This window comes from Hevea brasiliensis, chromosome 1 (assembly GCF_030052815.1).
Source record: "Hevea brasiliensis isolate MT/VB/25A 57/8 chromosome 1, ASM3005281v1, whole genome shotgun sequence".
NCBI lineage: Eukaryota > Viridiplantae > Streptophyta > Magnoliopsida > Malpighiales > Euphorbiaceae > Hevea > Hevea brasiliensis.
Window position 1 is genome coordinate 65,784,719 of NC_079493.1, and position 17,136 is coordinate 65,801,854.

General features: G+C 31.9%; 1 protein-coding gene across 1 annotated transcript; it reads right to left on the reverse strand.

Moving 5' to 3' along the window:
- Positions 1-230: 230 nt before the first annotated feature.
- On the reverse strand, positions 231-2,720 carry LOC110671319 (alpha-1,3-arabinosyltransferase XAT3). The gene is made up of 6 exons (XM_021833743.2): positions 2,350-2,720; positions 2,195-2,278; positions 1,995-2,066; positions 1,816-1,878; positions 1,632-1,694; positions 231-1,530 (listed from the first exon to the last, which is right to left on the reverse strand). Exons 1-6 carry the CDS (start codon positions 2,489-2,491, stop codon positions 362-364), a joined length of 1,593 nt encoding a protein of 530 aa, XP_021689435.2. The 5' UTR covers positions 2,492-2,720; the 3' UTR covers positions 231-361.
- Between the last annotated feature and the right edge of the window lie 14,416 nt (positions 2,721-17,136).

Genomic DNA, 17,136 nt, shown 5'->3' on the forward strand with positions numbered 1-17,136 from the left:
TTTTTTCTGTGACAATGACGGAAAAGCCACATGCTAAATTAATTTTGGCTTTTAAATAATATATATATATATATATATATATATATATATATATATATATATGTTCACATACCAAATAAATTGTATCACCATTTAACAATTGAATTATTGAATATTTTACAACTAATTACTGACCATGAATAACTGAAAATTGATTACTAGCCACTTAGTACTTGAATCTATTACAGCTTTAGATCAAGATATTGAAGTCGTTTCTCGAACTGTGAGGTCTAAAATTCAAATTTCGATTGAAGCCCATTATACCAAAAATAAAAGTTGAAGATTACCACTCAACCAAAAGGAGTTGCAAAGGAAATAAAATTTACTGATGTAGAAGCTCTAAAGCTTTTAACAAAGTGTGTCTAAATCCATCCAAATCCAGCTTTACATTTTGCTTATCAAAGTATATTGACCTAAATGCTTCCCAACCCTGTTTTTGGATCGCATAGGGGTTCCTTAGAACCACATGATCAGCAGGGTATTGCTCAATCAAAGAGCTTTCTTTTAAACTGATCTTATACTCCAAGTACCTTATGTTCATATCCTTTGCAGGCTCTTGAAAGTAAGTTTTTGATACCCATTCTGCCCCTCCAAAGGGTATTACTTGGATCAAGATTGCATTTAATGGAAGAAACACCATGTTGGTTAAACCTGCTCCATGAACTCCCATCACCACATCACAAGAATTCATTACTTGTGCGGATCTTGAAACATTTGCGTCAGGTTCAAACACAACTACTTTGTAACCCAATCTTTTTGCCAATTGAGCAATTTCGCCTATATTGCTAAATTTTCTTGATCTCTGTCTTGAAATGATCACAAGCCGAGGCCTTTTCTTCAACCCTCCATTATTGATTTTGATCGCAGTTGTCTTCCTTAACGAATATGAACTTCTTAAGAACTGCCTGAAGTCTCCCATGGAATCAAGATTGAGCTCTTTGCTGGATTGTCGTTTAAGACCAACAGTTATGCTTGAGAAGCAATGAGTGCTTTCTCCTCTCTTACCTATTTCAATAATCTCATATCTAGACAATGCGTTCAACAATACATTGAACTTGGCAACCCACCAAGGTTTTCTGTCAGTAACAAGAAGTTGTACATCTCCATTAAAGGGTTGAGCAGTCGAGTACAGAGGAAGAATAATGTCGGTGAAGGCATGGAAATGGTTGCCAGAATATCCTCCTAGAGAAAAAAGGATTGCGGGAACATTGTGAATTTGAGTGCATTTAAGGGTATTCTGATGATCCTTTACCATTTTCAGTGTCCATTCCCTGACCATGCTCATTGCTGCTCTGTCACCTTTTCTCGCATAAGGCTTGATAGTCCATGAGGTGTTTGCTGAAGCTGCCAAGATATCAATTTCAGATGAGACAATATAAACAATGGAAGAGTTTGCATCAATCCTGATGTCCCCTTTGATCTCACAGAAATCTGATCTTTCCAGCATATTGCATACAGATACAGGCTCAGTTTTATTCTTAGTTATAATGTCTGCATAATCAGAATATATGAAACAAAATCTAGTCAGACATTGCTTGAACTTTCCAATCCACACATCATTTGTCACGAATATCCTTTATAGTTAAACTTACCTCCCGCTATTGTCTGTTTGCTGCTTGTATTGTTGAGCTTTACTGTATTGTTCATGATAATTTCTGCATTTCCAAAACCAATTAACTTAAATGTGCCAGGGATATATAAGTTAATCGGACAATAGGTTTCTGGATAATATAATTGTTTCTTTTATTATTGTAAAGGTTAATCAAAAGTGCCCACCTTTGATTATTTCCTGAGAGCTGCTTGTGTTATTGATGGGTTCATCATTCTTTCTTGCAATTTCTGCATGTTTAAAAATCAAGATTAAATGAGTTTAATAAAGCCACACAATAATAAAATTATTTCAAGCTAACTAATTTCGTAAAGATAAAAGGAAAAAAAAAAAAAAAAACACTTACCCTTGACTACTTGCTGAGAACTGCTTGTATCATTTGCCATTAGTGCACTATTCTTTTTTAAAACTGCATCATCTTTGGAAAACAAACATTAAACAGACTTAAGTCAGTCATGATATATATATATATATATGAACTCTCTAGCTATAGTAGCACGTTGATATTGTTGGTTGAGTTAAGCTAAATAAAAATAAACTCAGTACCCCCAGATATTAGCTTTAGAGAGCTACTTGTGTCATTTACAATTTCCAATTTCTGGCCAGCTCCAATGGACAACCGCAAATTCACTGCAAGTATACTCCAATGAATATTAGCCGATAAATGAATTTGAATTTAAATATAAGAGAACACTACTTACAAACTGGTAGAGGACCCAAATAAGGCTTAAAGACAGTGCAGAAGCTCAATGCAATAAGCAAACAAGTGATGAGTCCCCAGTATCTCAACTTCTGTTTCTCATGTTTGCTAAAGCTTCTGGAAAGTAAAGTATCATACATCATTTTTCTTCAACTAAACACACTACTTCTAGCTAGTATTAGAAACAGAAGGCCATTGATCAACAAAGAAAATGCTCCATTGCTTGATTCAGAGAAAAGTATCTGCATGCAAGGGTTTGAACTAAAAACTAATTCATGTCATGTTCAAGAATGGATGGCAATCAAATTATGCAACATTGGGAAGCTGCTAGTATAAGAACAGAAAAGGAATGAGTTTTAAATATTTTATATAGAAAACTATTGCTCCCCACGTATTATGTAAGCTCTATAATGATTCTCTAAATTTTATGAAATGGGTTGAAAGGGACTTTTTGGTTGACTCTAGTGACAAACATCTCTTTAATTTCCATGATTGGTTAGGTGATACTTGTTGCATTTTTCTGAAATTTAAATAGCCGGCTTTGGATTCCAGCTTTGAAAGCTATAAACCAACTAAAATCATTAGAAATATTTTAGATTATTTCGTTGTTCTACCGTGTTATATAATCGACTTCTTCACTCCAGTTAATTAGTTACCTCTAGCAAGTTAATTCGCTCCTCGTGTCGGTGTTTAGCTACATTTTACAATATTCAATTTTATCATGAGCTCAGCTCGATTTGATTTAGTTTCAATTTTAAATAAATTTAATTATTCTGATTTGATTTAATTTAATCTTTCTAAGAAAAATGAATTATTTTAATTTTAGTTAAATTTAAACCTAATCCAACTTAACCAACTGATGTTTACTCCAACATATAATTTATGCAGACTAGTAGGCGTAGAAAAACAAAGCTTAGATAACAATTCACGCAAAAATCTTCCTGGCTTGAAGTTCATACTCATATGGCTTTTCATTAACACTTATTCTCATTTTAATCTATATTTAGCCTGTTTGAAAATTGAAATTTTACCCAAAAAAAAAATTAATTCAATTGATTTTTTTTAATTTTATAAATATAATAAATAAAAAATTAATTTTTTTAACTTAAAAAATTATTTTAAAAAATTAAAAAAACTAATAATTATATAATTATATAAAATTTTAATTTAATTATTTTCTTACCTATGATTTACTCCAAAAGAAAAGCAATTACTATTCAACGTAATGATTTCAGTGCAGCAGCACCTAACACATTTTTAAATCATTAGAACTGTTCAAAGCATTATCTACACATAAAACTGCATCATTTAAGAAGACTCAATTTTGTGGAGCTTTTCTTTTTTTTTTTTTTTTTTACTTCTAAAAAAAATATCAAAAAATTGACAATTTCAGAAAATAAATGCATGCAATAATAAAAAAATATAATTTTCAAAACCTTTTTTTTTAGTTTTAATTTTAAAACATCAAGAAAAAAAAAACTAATTATAATCATAAAAAATTATATATAAAATGTTAGTACACTCCAATTCTTTTATTAAATTTTAGTTAGAGTTTAAACATGATGTTTCTTCATTCTTTAATTTTTTTTTTCACAAATTAATTTATGCAATGACATATTACAAATGAAGGAGTCTACAGCATATGAAATTCACTTATTATTAGAGGATAGAAATATAAATTTTGGTTCAACTTAATAAAAATTCTTAATTAAGCGCATTATTTCATGGGGTGACAACAAAGTTGACTGACATCAATTTGGACTGATGGCCTGGGGAGAGGTTGAGGCATCCAAATTGTAGGGTAGATTATAGACTATGACAAGTTAACAATCTTTCTTTGCATCGATTTTTGGTAGGAAGCATGATGAGGAAGGAGTAGGAGATGACTTACAATACCAAGTTTTAAAAACGAATAAGTGTGCTCCATAAAATAACATTTGTTGTTGTAGGTTTTGGGATCATATCCCTATATATTTATATCAATTCAATAAACTATTCTCCTACAATACAACCACCCTTGGCTTCATATCACCCTAGTTGGTGTTTAAATCTATTAAAATTAAAATCTATTTCTTCCTTTTGGTTTCCCTTTCCACACCTCCAAATTGTCTACTATATTACCTAATACCAATGTTTTTCAAATGTTCTTTTTTGTAAAAAAATAAAAAAAATAATTGGAATTGATTATTAAATTAGTCTGTTGTCCATTTTAAGTAGCTCAATAAGCAGCCCCATAACTTAAAAAAAAAAAAAGAAAAAGAAAAAAAATATATCTTAAGAAGAAGCAAAGAAGGAAAGATTGAAGGTGATTGGAAATAGGCATAGAACCCTTAATTAGCACCTTAAAAACTTAGTTTACTGTAAAAAGAAGAAGAAATGCCATTTTAAATTAATTTTTAAAAATTATTATTTAATTTAAAATTTTAGAAATATTTTGGAGCATAAGATATGATTTTCCATTATGTTAAAATAATTTTTGAAACTCTTTTTCAAAATCGAAAGCTTTGAAATATAAGCAAAAATAATGGATCAATTTTTTAAAAGGGGAAATTATAAAAAATATCATGTGATTGATTAGGTCTATAGTTTATTTTGTGACAAAGTGACATCCTAATGTTCATACAATTAGTAAAAAATGACTTTTTGTCTTCTCTCCGTTAAAAGATGCTGACTTAGAATAGAAAGGAGCTGATGTGGGAAAGAAATTTGCTAACATGGAGTAAAAAAAGAGAGTGAAAATTACAAAAAAAAAAAAAGTATTATGTGGTTCCACTTATTTTTAATTCAGGGTCCATGGTTCATTTTGTGATAAAGTGGTACCCTGAGGTTTGCATCGTTAGCAAACTAAGTGAATTATTTAACTTTCAAAAATAACTGGAATCTGAGATCCTTCACTTTCGGGATACCATAGAAAAGTTTATACATATTTTCTTTGAAAAGCTTAATTTTCTAGTTTTAGTATTCTATGATGCCCAAGTCTCTAGGCCTGAAGAATTTGACATGGTGTTTAGAAGTGCTATGGAGTTCAAGGGGTAGCTTTAATTATGAACTCCTCAAGGCAATGCTAATGGAAGTTGTACCCAAAGTGAAGAAAGGTATTGGCCACCTTATAAAGGGGAGGAACATGTGGCTAGCCAGCCAAGAGCACTAGTTCAATCTAGCTGCTCCAATAACAATACTATTTCTCTTATCCAAATTCTTAGTAATACTAATCTAACAACTCACTCGGGAATTTATGCAATATCAATCATTCTTGATAGTGAATTTAAAAGTGAAGGTGCAAACTCCAAGTTCAAAAATCTATTGATAGTGATTCCAAAAGTCAAGGTCTTCATGCAAAACTCTATATCAATATGCGTCACTTATACAATTACCATGTCTAAAGTGAATAAAATCTCTTTCTTACATGAAATATCTTAATAGTGTGTGAATTATTCTTTTCATTATTAAAAGTAATTAAAAAAATACTATTTTAATGCCACATCAATAAAATTGACAATGTTAGACAAAATATTGTGTTTCCTAATAGAGCGTTACCACAGGATACTACTATGTTACAATGTTATCAAAGGGTACTACTTTGTCATATAGTAAACCTCAGTCCCTGAAGTGAAAATGAGCAAAATCACAAGGTACTTTTTTTATAATTTCCACCTTTTTAATTTTACATCAGTAAATTTCTTTTTCACTTTAGCATCTTTTAATAGAGAGAGGATGGAAAGTCGTCCTTTGCTAGCGATGCAAACTTTAGGGTACCATTTTGTCACAAAGTGAATCACAGACTATGAAGTAAAAAAATGGGTGAAAACATAGGATTCTTTTTTGTAATTTCCTCTTTTTAAAAAATAGCTTGATCATTTACAAAGCTTATTGAAAAAATTGTTGGACATGTAAGATTTGGAGACAAAGAGAACACTAAAATTATTAGAAATTTGCCAATTGGCACTAACCCTTTCATTAAGGATGTGGCTCTTGCACATGGTTTCAATTCAATCTTCAAATTGTAAATTAATTAGAAGACAAAGACTATAAAATTAAGTTATTTTTATCCTACACATGCATGCACATTGGTCACACTTTGTTTGTTGGACCAAGAGTTAAGAATGCCTATTTGATTGACTTGCACAAGCTTGAAAATTTTTGATGAAAAATGTTTGATGCCTTAAAAAGAAAAGGTTGGCTATGGCATAGGAGATTATACCATGCCAGTATGCACTTGATTTTCAAACTTTCTAAGAAAGATCTTGTAAATATTTTTCCAAGGCTTAATTTAGAAAAAGACCATCTTTGTGAAGCTTGTTCACTTTAAAAACAAACAAGAACAACTTTCAAGCCAAAATAGTGTTCTTTCTACTTCTAGATTCCTTGAACCCTTAATCACATATTGATCATTTTGGTCCAATAACTCTCAATGAGTTTAGCTAGTAATTCATATGCATTGGTCGTAGTCAATAATTACTCTAGATTCACATGGTCATTTTTCATTGCATATAAAGATGAAACATATGATGTATTTACTTACCTTTACAAGAACTTTCAAAATGATAATGATTTCATTATTCTCTTAGAATTCATAATGAAAAAGAATTTGAAAATCAATATTTTGAAAAGTTTTGTGCAAAAAATGGAATTTCAAATAATGTTTAAGTTCCTAGGAATCCACAACAAAATAGTGTTAATGAGATAAAAAAAAATAAAAAATAAAACTAAGACTCTTTTAAGAAATGGCAAGAACCACATTGAATGAAAGTAATGTTTCATAATATTTTTAGGTTGAAGCTCTATATAGATACTTTTTGTTATATTTTAAATATGGCTTACTAAAAAGATAAAAAAAAAAAAAAACAAACATTTATCGCTTTTACAATTATATCCAATCTTTGTTTCTAAAATTTTAGCCTAATTTCATTGGTTTGTTATAACTATAGCCTACGATCAAAATTGAGAATTGTGGCATTTTATGTAGCTAAAAATATTATTATTTTATATGTGATTTGTAATACCCCTCCCTGAGATTAGTCTGAATATTTATTTTGGGACAAAATATCCGCCAAATTCCAACTAATGGAATTTTTGCTAGAAAAATAAAATAAAATTAAAATATAAAATAAATAAAATATAATTACATTATTAAAGTTCAACCGTTGAAAATCCCTTTGTAGAGAAATATAAAAAGGGAAACATAGTTGATATTTTCTACCCACCTTCTCCCATTCTAGAACATTCTCCCTCTCTTATTTCTCTGCTTTCTCTCTTTTTTTTTCTCCATTGTCCCTTCTTCTCCATTGTTCCTTTAACCCCCTCACTTATTGTCCACTAAACTAAATTCTAAAAGTCTAGAGAGGAGCTCAATAAGGTGAATCAAGAGCTAAGAAGGAGGTATGACAGTTTAGAGTTTAGAAGTACCCAAGTAAGCAATTCCCTGTCTCCTTTATTTATTTCAAAATTAGATGAATAAATAGTAGATAGACTAAAATCTGTGTGGCATGACATGCAAGATTTAAATTGATCATAAAAGTTAGAAACAAATCTTTCAATAAGAAGATTTGAATCCAAGAAAAAAATGGATGGTATATTTAAAGAACTAAGAAGGCACCATTTAGTATTATCTTGGCAAGGCTAATCTAGTGATAGATGCCTTAAGCAGGAAATCTTTAAGAAGTCTAGCACGCATCACGATGTCCACAAGAGTATGTGCATGCAGGAATAGTATTTGTTAATGGATCAAGGCTTGGTGCTAAACGTATCAACTTCAGGTGCACCCTTAACCTCCTTTAGGGAATGACCAAATTTTTGAGATCGAGTTAGAACCTCATAGCAAAGGGATTCTTAATAGATACAAATAATGGAAAAAGTAGAAAGGGTGATGTTGTGGCTTTTAATTTCTTGGTGATGGAAATATACTGCCGGATTTTAGGGCTTGTGCCCCTGATGTGGATAACTAGAGGAATGAGTTTACGTAAGAGGCACATTTTGTGGTGTGTAGTTTCCACCCAAGGTCAACTAGACAAATTGTGACGTGTAGGACAGGTTATATGAAAAAAGATTTAATAGAGTTTAAGTCCAAGTGCCTAACTTAATAGAAAGTTAAGTTCAAGTGTTAGAGGCCTTCAAAAAAGCGTTAATAGAACCCTTTCCCAAGGTGGAATTAAGAGATGATTATCATGGAATTGTGATTGACCTGCCTTGAACCATAAGTGAATGTGACTCCATTTGGATAATGGTGGATTAGTTGACCAAATTAGCTCACTTTTTTGCTCATAAAGTCTACTTTCTCAATGGTGCAAGTACACCATATTATGTATCCTACAGATAGTTGGGTTTCTATCATACTAGATAAAGGGCCGTAGTTCTATTTTCAATTTCAAAGGAACTTACAGGAAGCACGACTTGGCACCCAATCGGACTTTAACATAGGTTTTTATGTTAGACAAATGGACAATTAGATGGGACTGTACAAACCTTAGGAGATACGCTTTAAAGGTGCGTTTTGGGACTACAGTGGATAGTGGAACAAGCAGTTGTTAAGGCTGTGCAATTTTTGTTTAAATTGCAAAACCAAACCAAACCAAACTAATTTGATTCAATTAATATAGTTTTTATCTAAGTTGTTCAATTTTGAATTTTAAGTAATTTCAATTTTTGGTCTGGTTCAATTATTTTCTTCAGAACCAAGAAAAAAAAAAGAATTGAATTAATTTTAACCCAATACATAGCTTTTTGTGAGTGGGGGTATATTTATAAATATGTTAAACTCTAATCTAACCCATATTTTTTTCCCTCTCAAAGAAAACACAATCGTCACCCCACCCTTCTTCTGTAATCTTCTTTGTCTCTTTGATTGCTTTTATTCATTCATCTTCTTTGATTTCTTCATTCTTCTTCTTCTTCTTCTTCTTCTTCTTCTTCTTCTTTGATTGCATATGGACTCTTCTATTGCTTTTGTTATTCATCTTTGATTTCTTTTTCTCATTCATCCAATATGTGTGTCGACAATTTTGAGTTCTCTTCTCCTTCATTTCAATTGCTTCTCTCCCACCCAACCCACAAAGCCAAGCTAACGACAAATCCGAGACTTGCCTCTTCAAGATGTCAAGCTTTCTAAAGCTTGATCTGTTATGATGTGCTATGTGTCACACCTTACTGGTCTGTAAGGCATAATATGATCCCGTAGTATACTTAATGAATTATCGAACTTCGCCTACCAATAACCCATTAAATATACTACAAAAGATTTTAAATAATTTCCATTTTATTTCTAAGTTCAATGTGGTGGGAAAACAATATCGAAAAGTAATTTATTTAGTGTAATGTCATAAAATTTATTTGGAATTAATTTAGCATTTTAAAAATTTTACAAAATTTTGGCATGGTGCAGACTAAAAATGGAATAAATAGTTCTTCAAAACCTGTAAGAAAACAATTTATAAAAGTATTTCATTCCCAATTTGATCTCAAGCAACTCAATTTCATTCAATATCAACATCAAATAAATAATGTATCTCATTCATAAATTTACAATTCATAAAGATAGCAAAATATTCTTATTACAATTCATTTGTTCAACTGCTCATTTGTTCTATAGATACATATGAACAAAATTTACATAAAAATAATTTACAAGGGTATAACTATTATACCTGGACAAGATCCAAAATTAGCTCCAACCTCAGCTACCAGTAGCTCACTCTGCTACTTTACTTTCCTCCTTATCTGTGACAGAATAAGGAAGCTATTGCTGAGTAATTTACTCTGTGGTGCACAACTAAAATTTAAAACTCATTATAAAGTATACTTCATTTCTCATGATAAATCATAATCTTCATAACTAAATAAACAATTCCATAATTCCAAATCAATAGTAGATTTATTTTGAAACACAATTCACAGATCATAAAGTAAAAGTATTACAAAGAACACAGTTTAGAACATGACATAAAATTTCACGATCAATGCCGTGTTGTACACCATGACAAAGCAAATCACCTCACTAACCATTATTAATGAGGGAGGGCTAGCTAGCTAATGAGTAATCATATAGTCTAATCTCACTAACTGTTATTAATAGGAGATATAATCAAAGTCAATTATCAAACCCCAAATAGTCGTTACTACTGGGGGATTCCGAACGGGATTGTCATGCTGTGGATTTAAAATAGTTTCAAAGAGTTTCTAATCAAATAATTACATTTGCATTTCACAATCACATTTATTTCATCATAAAATTCATATAATGTTGGCAACACATAATTTATCAAATTGAAAGAAAAATCATAAATCAATCAAACCATTTACACATTTAAAAATTAAGAAAAGATTTAGTTGTGTACAAACCTTTAATGAGTCTCCTCTTTTCTAGACTTACTCTTCCTTATCCTTCACAGTCTCTTTTTCTACTGTAACACACAATAGAAGTGTCTCAATACTTATTCCAATTATCTCTAATAATTAATCAAATGCATGTCTAATGAATGCCTAAGTTATTTATGTAATTTCAAATAATTTGGGTTCTGGATAGATTTATGCCCTGACTTTTGGACCCAAATTCAACCTACTTCTAGTCCTTATTTGATGATATGATCTCAATGAAAGTTGTTCCTTTATGTTTTAAGTTTTGTTTTCAATTTGAATCACTTAATTTGGAGTTGTATAGCTTAAGTCATGATCAATTTACCAAGACTAATGTTCCAGAACCTAGCAGATTCTAGAACCTCACATTGTCCAGCCATTTGGACTAACTACTATCATATTTTGGCCTAATGTTCTTATATGATGTGACACCCCTTACCCGTCTACAGTATAGCCGAGCAAGATCTGCCACACAGTGTGTCGAAGTACCAAATCATATTTTAATTCAATTTACCCTTTTTTTACTTATTTATTTAAAATTTTTTTATTAATCTAAATTTTTCGCAAATTTTATAGAAAATCCGATAGAGTGCCGGCTGTAAATTAGAAAAACAGTTCTTTTGAATCTATTAAAAACACTTCCAATATAATTATAATTTCAATCTCAGTCAACCACCAACATATTTTCAACAATTTCTCAAATCACTTCAGTATCTCAAATTCAATTCATTTCATATCACACTCAATTCAATGAGAAATGCTCACATTTATTACTAAACATAGTTCATAGATAATTACATCAAAAGAATAATTACATGAGTTTATAATATACATTACAAAAGTTTACAAAATACAAAATACCAAAATATCAAAAGTGGCCTAATGTCTTACCAAATGCACTGCAATGTGAGGTGACTCTGAACTCTGTGTGCAGATCTGAAAGCTCACCCAGTATGAGGTCTACTGGACTCCCCAGCTATGTCTCCAGTACCTGCGCGTGGCAAAGGCGACGAGCTAAGCAATTCTGCTTAGTGGTGACAATATAAAATAAAATAAAATAAAATAACTAAGATAATATAAATATACAGAATGTATGTTTACATTTTAGGTAGACTTAATTTCTGGCATTTATTGCAGTATAATTTGATTAAAATTTTGTAAGATTCATTATCATTGCCCGACTAACCCCTACTAGTCGAATGGACTGGATATACGGGTAAACTGGCACTAGGTACTAAGTACCTCGGACCATCACACCATTAGTCACATTGTGTCTCCCGGTGTGCAACAGAAAAGCTAATAAGCTGTAATAATTATCAGAGATAAAAACCCGAGTGTAACAACTCAATCAACATAGCCAAAAGGCTATTGTGTCACAGAATGGCATGTGAGGCTATAAAACACAAAATGGCATGAAGTCATATGCAGTACTGCTAACAGAACCCTATTGGCATGCCAACCTATCCAAACCAATCTTGCTAGGTGTACTAGGGCATGTTACATTCTTAAATTGTACAATTCTTGAAATTTAAGTTTAGGTGTTACTATTTATTTCCTTTGTCAATAAAAATGTTGACTTTTGCATAGACAATAGGTACATTGGTTATAATATTCCCAACATACCACATTTTGCATTTTAAAAGTATTGGTATTGGTTGCCAATACCATTTCCAAGTTTAATGTTAATTATTCAAATTTTTCAAATTTCAAGCTTTTTGTTTATTGTTCCATTAGTCATTCTTGCAGTGGGAATTTGGCAAAGTTGTCAACATGAAAGTTGTTTCTTATTTTGTCTAGTTACATTTATTTTTTTGAATCACTCCATTTGGAGTTTTGTAGCTCAAGTTATGGATTAAACACCATAATTGGCCAGATTACAAATTTTCTAGATTTTCTGGATTGACCAAATCTACAGTATTTTGAGAAGTAATTGTAGGTCACTTTTTGAATATTTTATGGTCATAATTTGGGTTAGGTTTCTTCATAAAAGTTGTAGGTCTACATCTCAGATTGTATCTGGTAAAATTTCAGGTCAATTGGACCTTTCTACACTGAGTTATGACCAAATGAATAAACACTGTTCATTTGGTCATTTTGCCCAGGTAGAATGCAGGTCACCCGGATTAGGACAATCTTTAGGTCAACTTGGTCTGGTTTTATGGTCATAGTTTCTTCACCAAAGTTGTGCCATTATGTGTCTAGTTTCATGTTGAATTGGCCTTGCACCAATTGAACCTCTTCAACTCCAGGTATTGCTGCCTAAACCTGCTGCACTCATGTCCAGTCCTGCAGGTCACCAAGGGCAGCCACACTAACCTCAATTCCCACTACACAAATCAGTTCATTTCTTATTTACACATAATCAAATGGTCACTAATTGACCATTAAAATTCACTTTCACCATTATATGATCAAAGTCTCCATTTTATAGCCAAACCCTAACCCTAACATCTCAATTCATGCATTTAACTTGCATTTCATCATTTCACTTAAGAGACTAATGTTAAGGCAGCCATACTACCATTTCTAGTTCTATGAAATCCTCAAAACCTCACCATATTCAAGGCTGCCTAAATTATAGGATGGGCATACACATGATATTTATTAAATTTCTTTGCAAATTTACACTTATTCATACTCCTTCAACATGAATTGAAAGAGAAAAGCAAGTTAAGTCACTAACCTCTAATGGAGTGAAATTCAAACTTGCTAAGGTTCTTCTTTTTGCTCCCAAAAGATTCACCAAGATGAAAGAATAAGTTTTGTGTTGGGAACTTAGGCTTTAGTTGGGTAAAAACCAAGAAAATCAAGCTTGGTAAAGCTTGGCTATGGTGGACATGGGAGAGAGGTGGTGCAGCTTGGGACGAAGAGTGGGAGGCCGCTGAAATTTTCTAGAATTCTGACCTCTTTTCCTCTTTTTTAATGGATTATAATTGTATTTCTTGAATTTTGATTGGCCAAAGATTTTAATGACCTCATGCTTACATAATGCTTATGTAATAAAGCTAAATTTCTTTCATTTTCTTTTCTTTCCTTTCCTATTCATTTTTAAATAATTTTTCATCAATATTTGTTCATATTTTATGTCATATAATTTATTTACATAAATGGAAAAGTTGGTCAAAAATTATCTCTGAAGACGAAATGACCAAAATGCCCTCCATTTGGCTTAACAGACTAAAATTGTCTGTATCGATTGAAAAGTTTTTCTAAGCATTTTCTTAGCTTTCTAATGCCATAAGAACCTCAATGACGCTTCTATGGAGTCCCAAAAAATATTTTATAAATTTTCCCTGGGTCTAGGATTGCTAACGGCCTTCACCGTCACTTCCCTTTCGGGTTACTCATCCCTAGGGTTTCGGCTCGTTTAACCTTAGTGTATTTCATCCCTATAAATTTTCCTTGATTTTTATGAGCATTATTTAGTTTCTTTATAACTCCCCACTTTAGTCTAATTATAATTTCAAACATTCTAGTTGCCCAGATCGACATTGGTCACCGAAACAGTAGACTGTACGGACTAGCTAAAGTGAGGATGTTACATATGAATTGTTCCCCTATGTGTCCTGGTCACACAGGTTCAAAATTTGGAGTTTTCTAGTGTGAGTTATGCCTAATTGAATAGTTATTGTTCATTTGGTCAATTTTGGTCAGGTCTAGAACACTAATTCTGGATTCAAGCCAATTTAGACCAACTTATTATCAGTTTTTGGGCAAGGTTTCTTCATGAAAATTGTGGCATTTGGTTTTAAGTTTCATCTATAATTGGCTTCACACCAATTGGAGTTGTCTAGCTCTATTTATAACCATAAAAGCACACTAGACTTAGAGGTCTAGAATTTCTAGCAATTCACACATTACAATTCTATCAATTTCCTTTATCAATTCACATCAATTCTCAATCAAAAACACACCAAAAGACCACAATTAAGCATGATAAGCATCAATTGTCAACATTTCACAAAATCCTAATTCTTACCAAACCCTAATTTTCCATGTAACACCCCTCACTCGTCTACAGAATAGCCGAGCAATGCGTGCTACACGGCGTGCCGGAACACCTAGTCTGTGATTATTTCATTTCCTGAACTCAATTTTATTTTAAGAAGTCTTTTATGTAATATTCATATTATGCTGATACTATTTTCATACTTTGATAAAATCAGTGTTTCAAGATTGGTAATAAAAATTTGGCAAGGTGCCGTCTATATTTCGGACAAACTGTCCTTCCAAACCTATTGAAAACAGTTTAATATGATAATATCAAAATCTCAAATATTTCACAGTCTCTATTTCTCAGTAAAGTCAATAGACTTTTACAGTCATTAAACAGTTCCACAATACAGTCCATAATAATTTAAATATATCCAGAAAATCTCCATGTTATTTAATATGTACAAGATATTACAAACTTTATAGCTTTCATAATATTACAAAATACAAGGCCGAATTTTAAAAATACAACAAAAGTACAAAATACAAGATATCCTAAGTCCTACCATGTATGCAATGCAGTGCAGATGACTCTGGACTCCTGTGCAGATCTGATGTCTCACCCGGTCATAGGTCTGCTGGGCTCCCCAGCTGTATCTCCAATACCTACGTGTTACAAAAGCAACGCACTAAGCAATTTTGCTTAGTGGTGCCAAATATAAAGGAATATACACTAAAATAAAGTAAATAAAGTGTTTACGAATTTTTGGTAGCGCTGTATGTCAGTAGAATGGATTTAGTTATTTGAATTTAATAGTACTTGAAATACTGCCCGTGCAGCCTATATACTAACTAGACTAGATAAACGGATATACTAGCACTGGGTACCTACTACCTCGGGCCGTCACACCATCGGTCACAAAGTGTCTCCCGGTGTGCAAATAGCGTGGCTAAAAAGCCATATAGTCAATCTGGCGATAAGCCAAAAATAAATATACAATATGTATAGCCGTAGGCTATTAAAGCCACAGTGCGGCATAATAAGCCGTAAAAACACAGTATGGTATGAAGCCATTTACAGAATAGCTATCAGAATCCTATTGGCATACCAACCTATCCAAACTAGTCAACTAGGCAAACTAGGGCACATTATAAATTAATTGTTTAATTATTTAATTTTTAGAGTTTACTAACTATTATGTAATTTATAAGTCAATGCATATGTTGACCTTTTTAGGTACTATGGATAAGTGATTTCTTGCATCAACATGTCACATATTGTAATTCAATATACTGCCAATATAGTGCAATTTACCATTTTTACAAGTTGACATTCATTGCCAAAGTGCTTCAAGCATCATTGTATGTAAATGCCAAATTCTCAATTTTTGGTGTGCTAGATTGGTCTAGCTTAAAGTTCTATTTCTCTTGGTTTTTAGCTTCTGGTCAAAGAAGCAAAATTGTAGCTCTTTGTCTTATTGCACGCAGGGAAAAATTTCAGGTCATTCCGAGTTGTATAGACCAAGATATGGTCAATTTACTAAAACTGGACAGATTACACCTTTAGTGCAAAGCTTGATTAATTTTCGGTCACTTTTAGTTCTAGCAGTTTTGGTACCGGAAATTGTGCAAGCTATTTCACTTGGTTCTGGTCATTTCTGGGCTTTTCTGTCTTCATAAGAATTATAGCTCTATATCTAACCTATCCATGGTAAAAATTTCAGGTCAATTGGACCTGTTTTGGGTGAGTTATAGTCATCCTAATGATTACTGTTCATATGGTCAAAAATCTGGGTTGCAAGGTTACTATTCAGATTTGGTCATTTTTAAGGTCAGTTTCAAGGCAGAATTTTAGCAACATTTCTACATAAAAGTTGGCCTATTTGGTGTCTAGTTTCACCCCCCGTTAGCCTCATACCAATTGGGCTTATAGTTTGGCACTTATGACCTAATTTAGGTACTGCCATCAATACACAACCTGCACAAAACATATACACTTTCAATTTGATATTCCTTCTCCTCTTCATTACTTCAATATTCAATCAATGACACTTTCATATATATATATATATATATATATATATATATATATATATATTGTACACAATTCCAGCAACAATTTTTGGTAGAACATTCAAGTGCTCAATGCACACAATTCACCATTAAGTTCAACATTCACTTCCACCAAAATTCAACATATCTCAATGTCAATATTACACATACACTTCAACATAATCATACTTCAATATCACTTACACATGCTTCCCACAATTTAACACTAGCATATTTCATTAATAAAATACATATTTACACACAAATTCATGGTTTAATAGGCTACCATACATGGCAGTTTGCCCAAAGCATTAAGGTTCCATTTCACACCCTTAATTCAAGCACTACATGCACATACTTAGATTTTAACTTGCTACATCCTCCATTTGAGTTAATCAATCATAATTTCCATCCATTAGAGGTAGGAAAAACTCAAATACAACACATAATCATG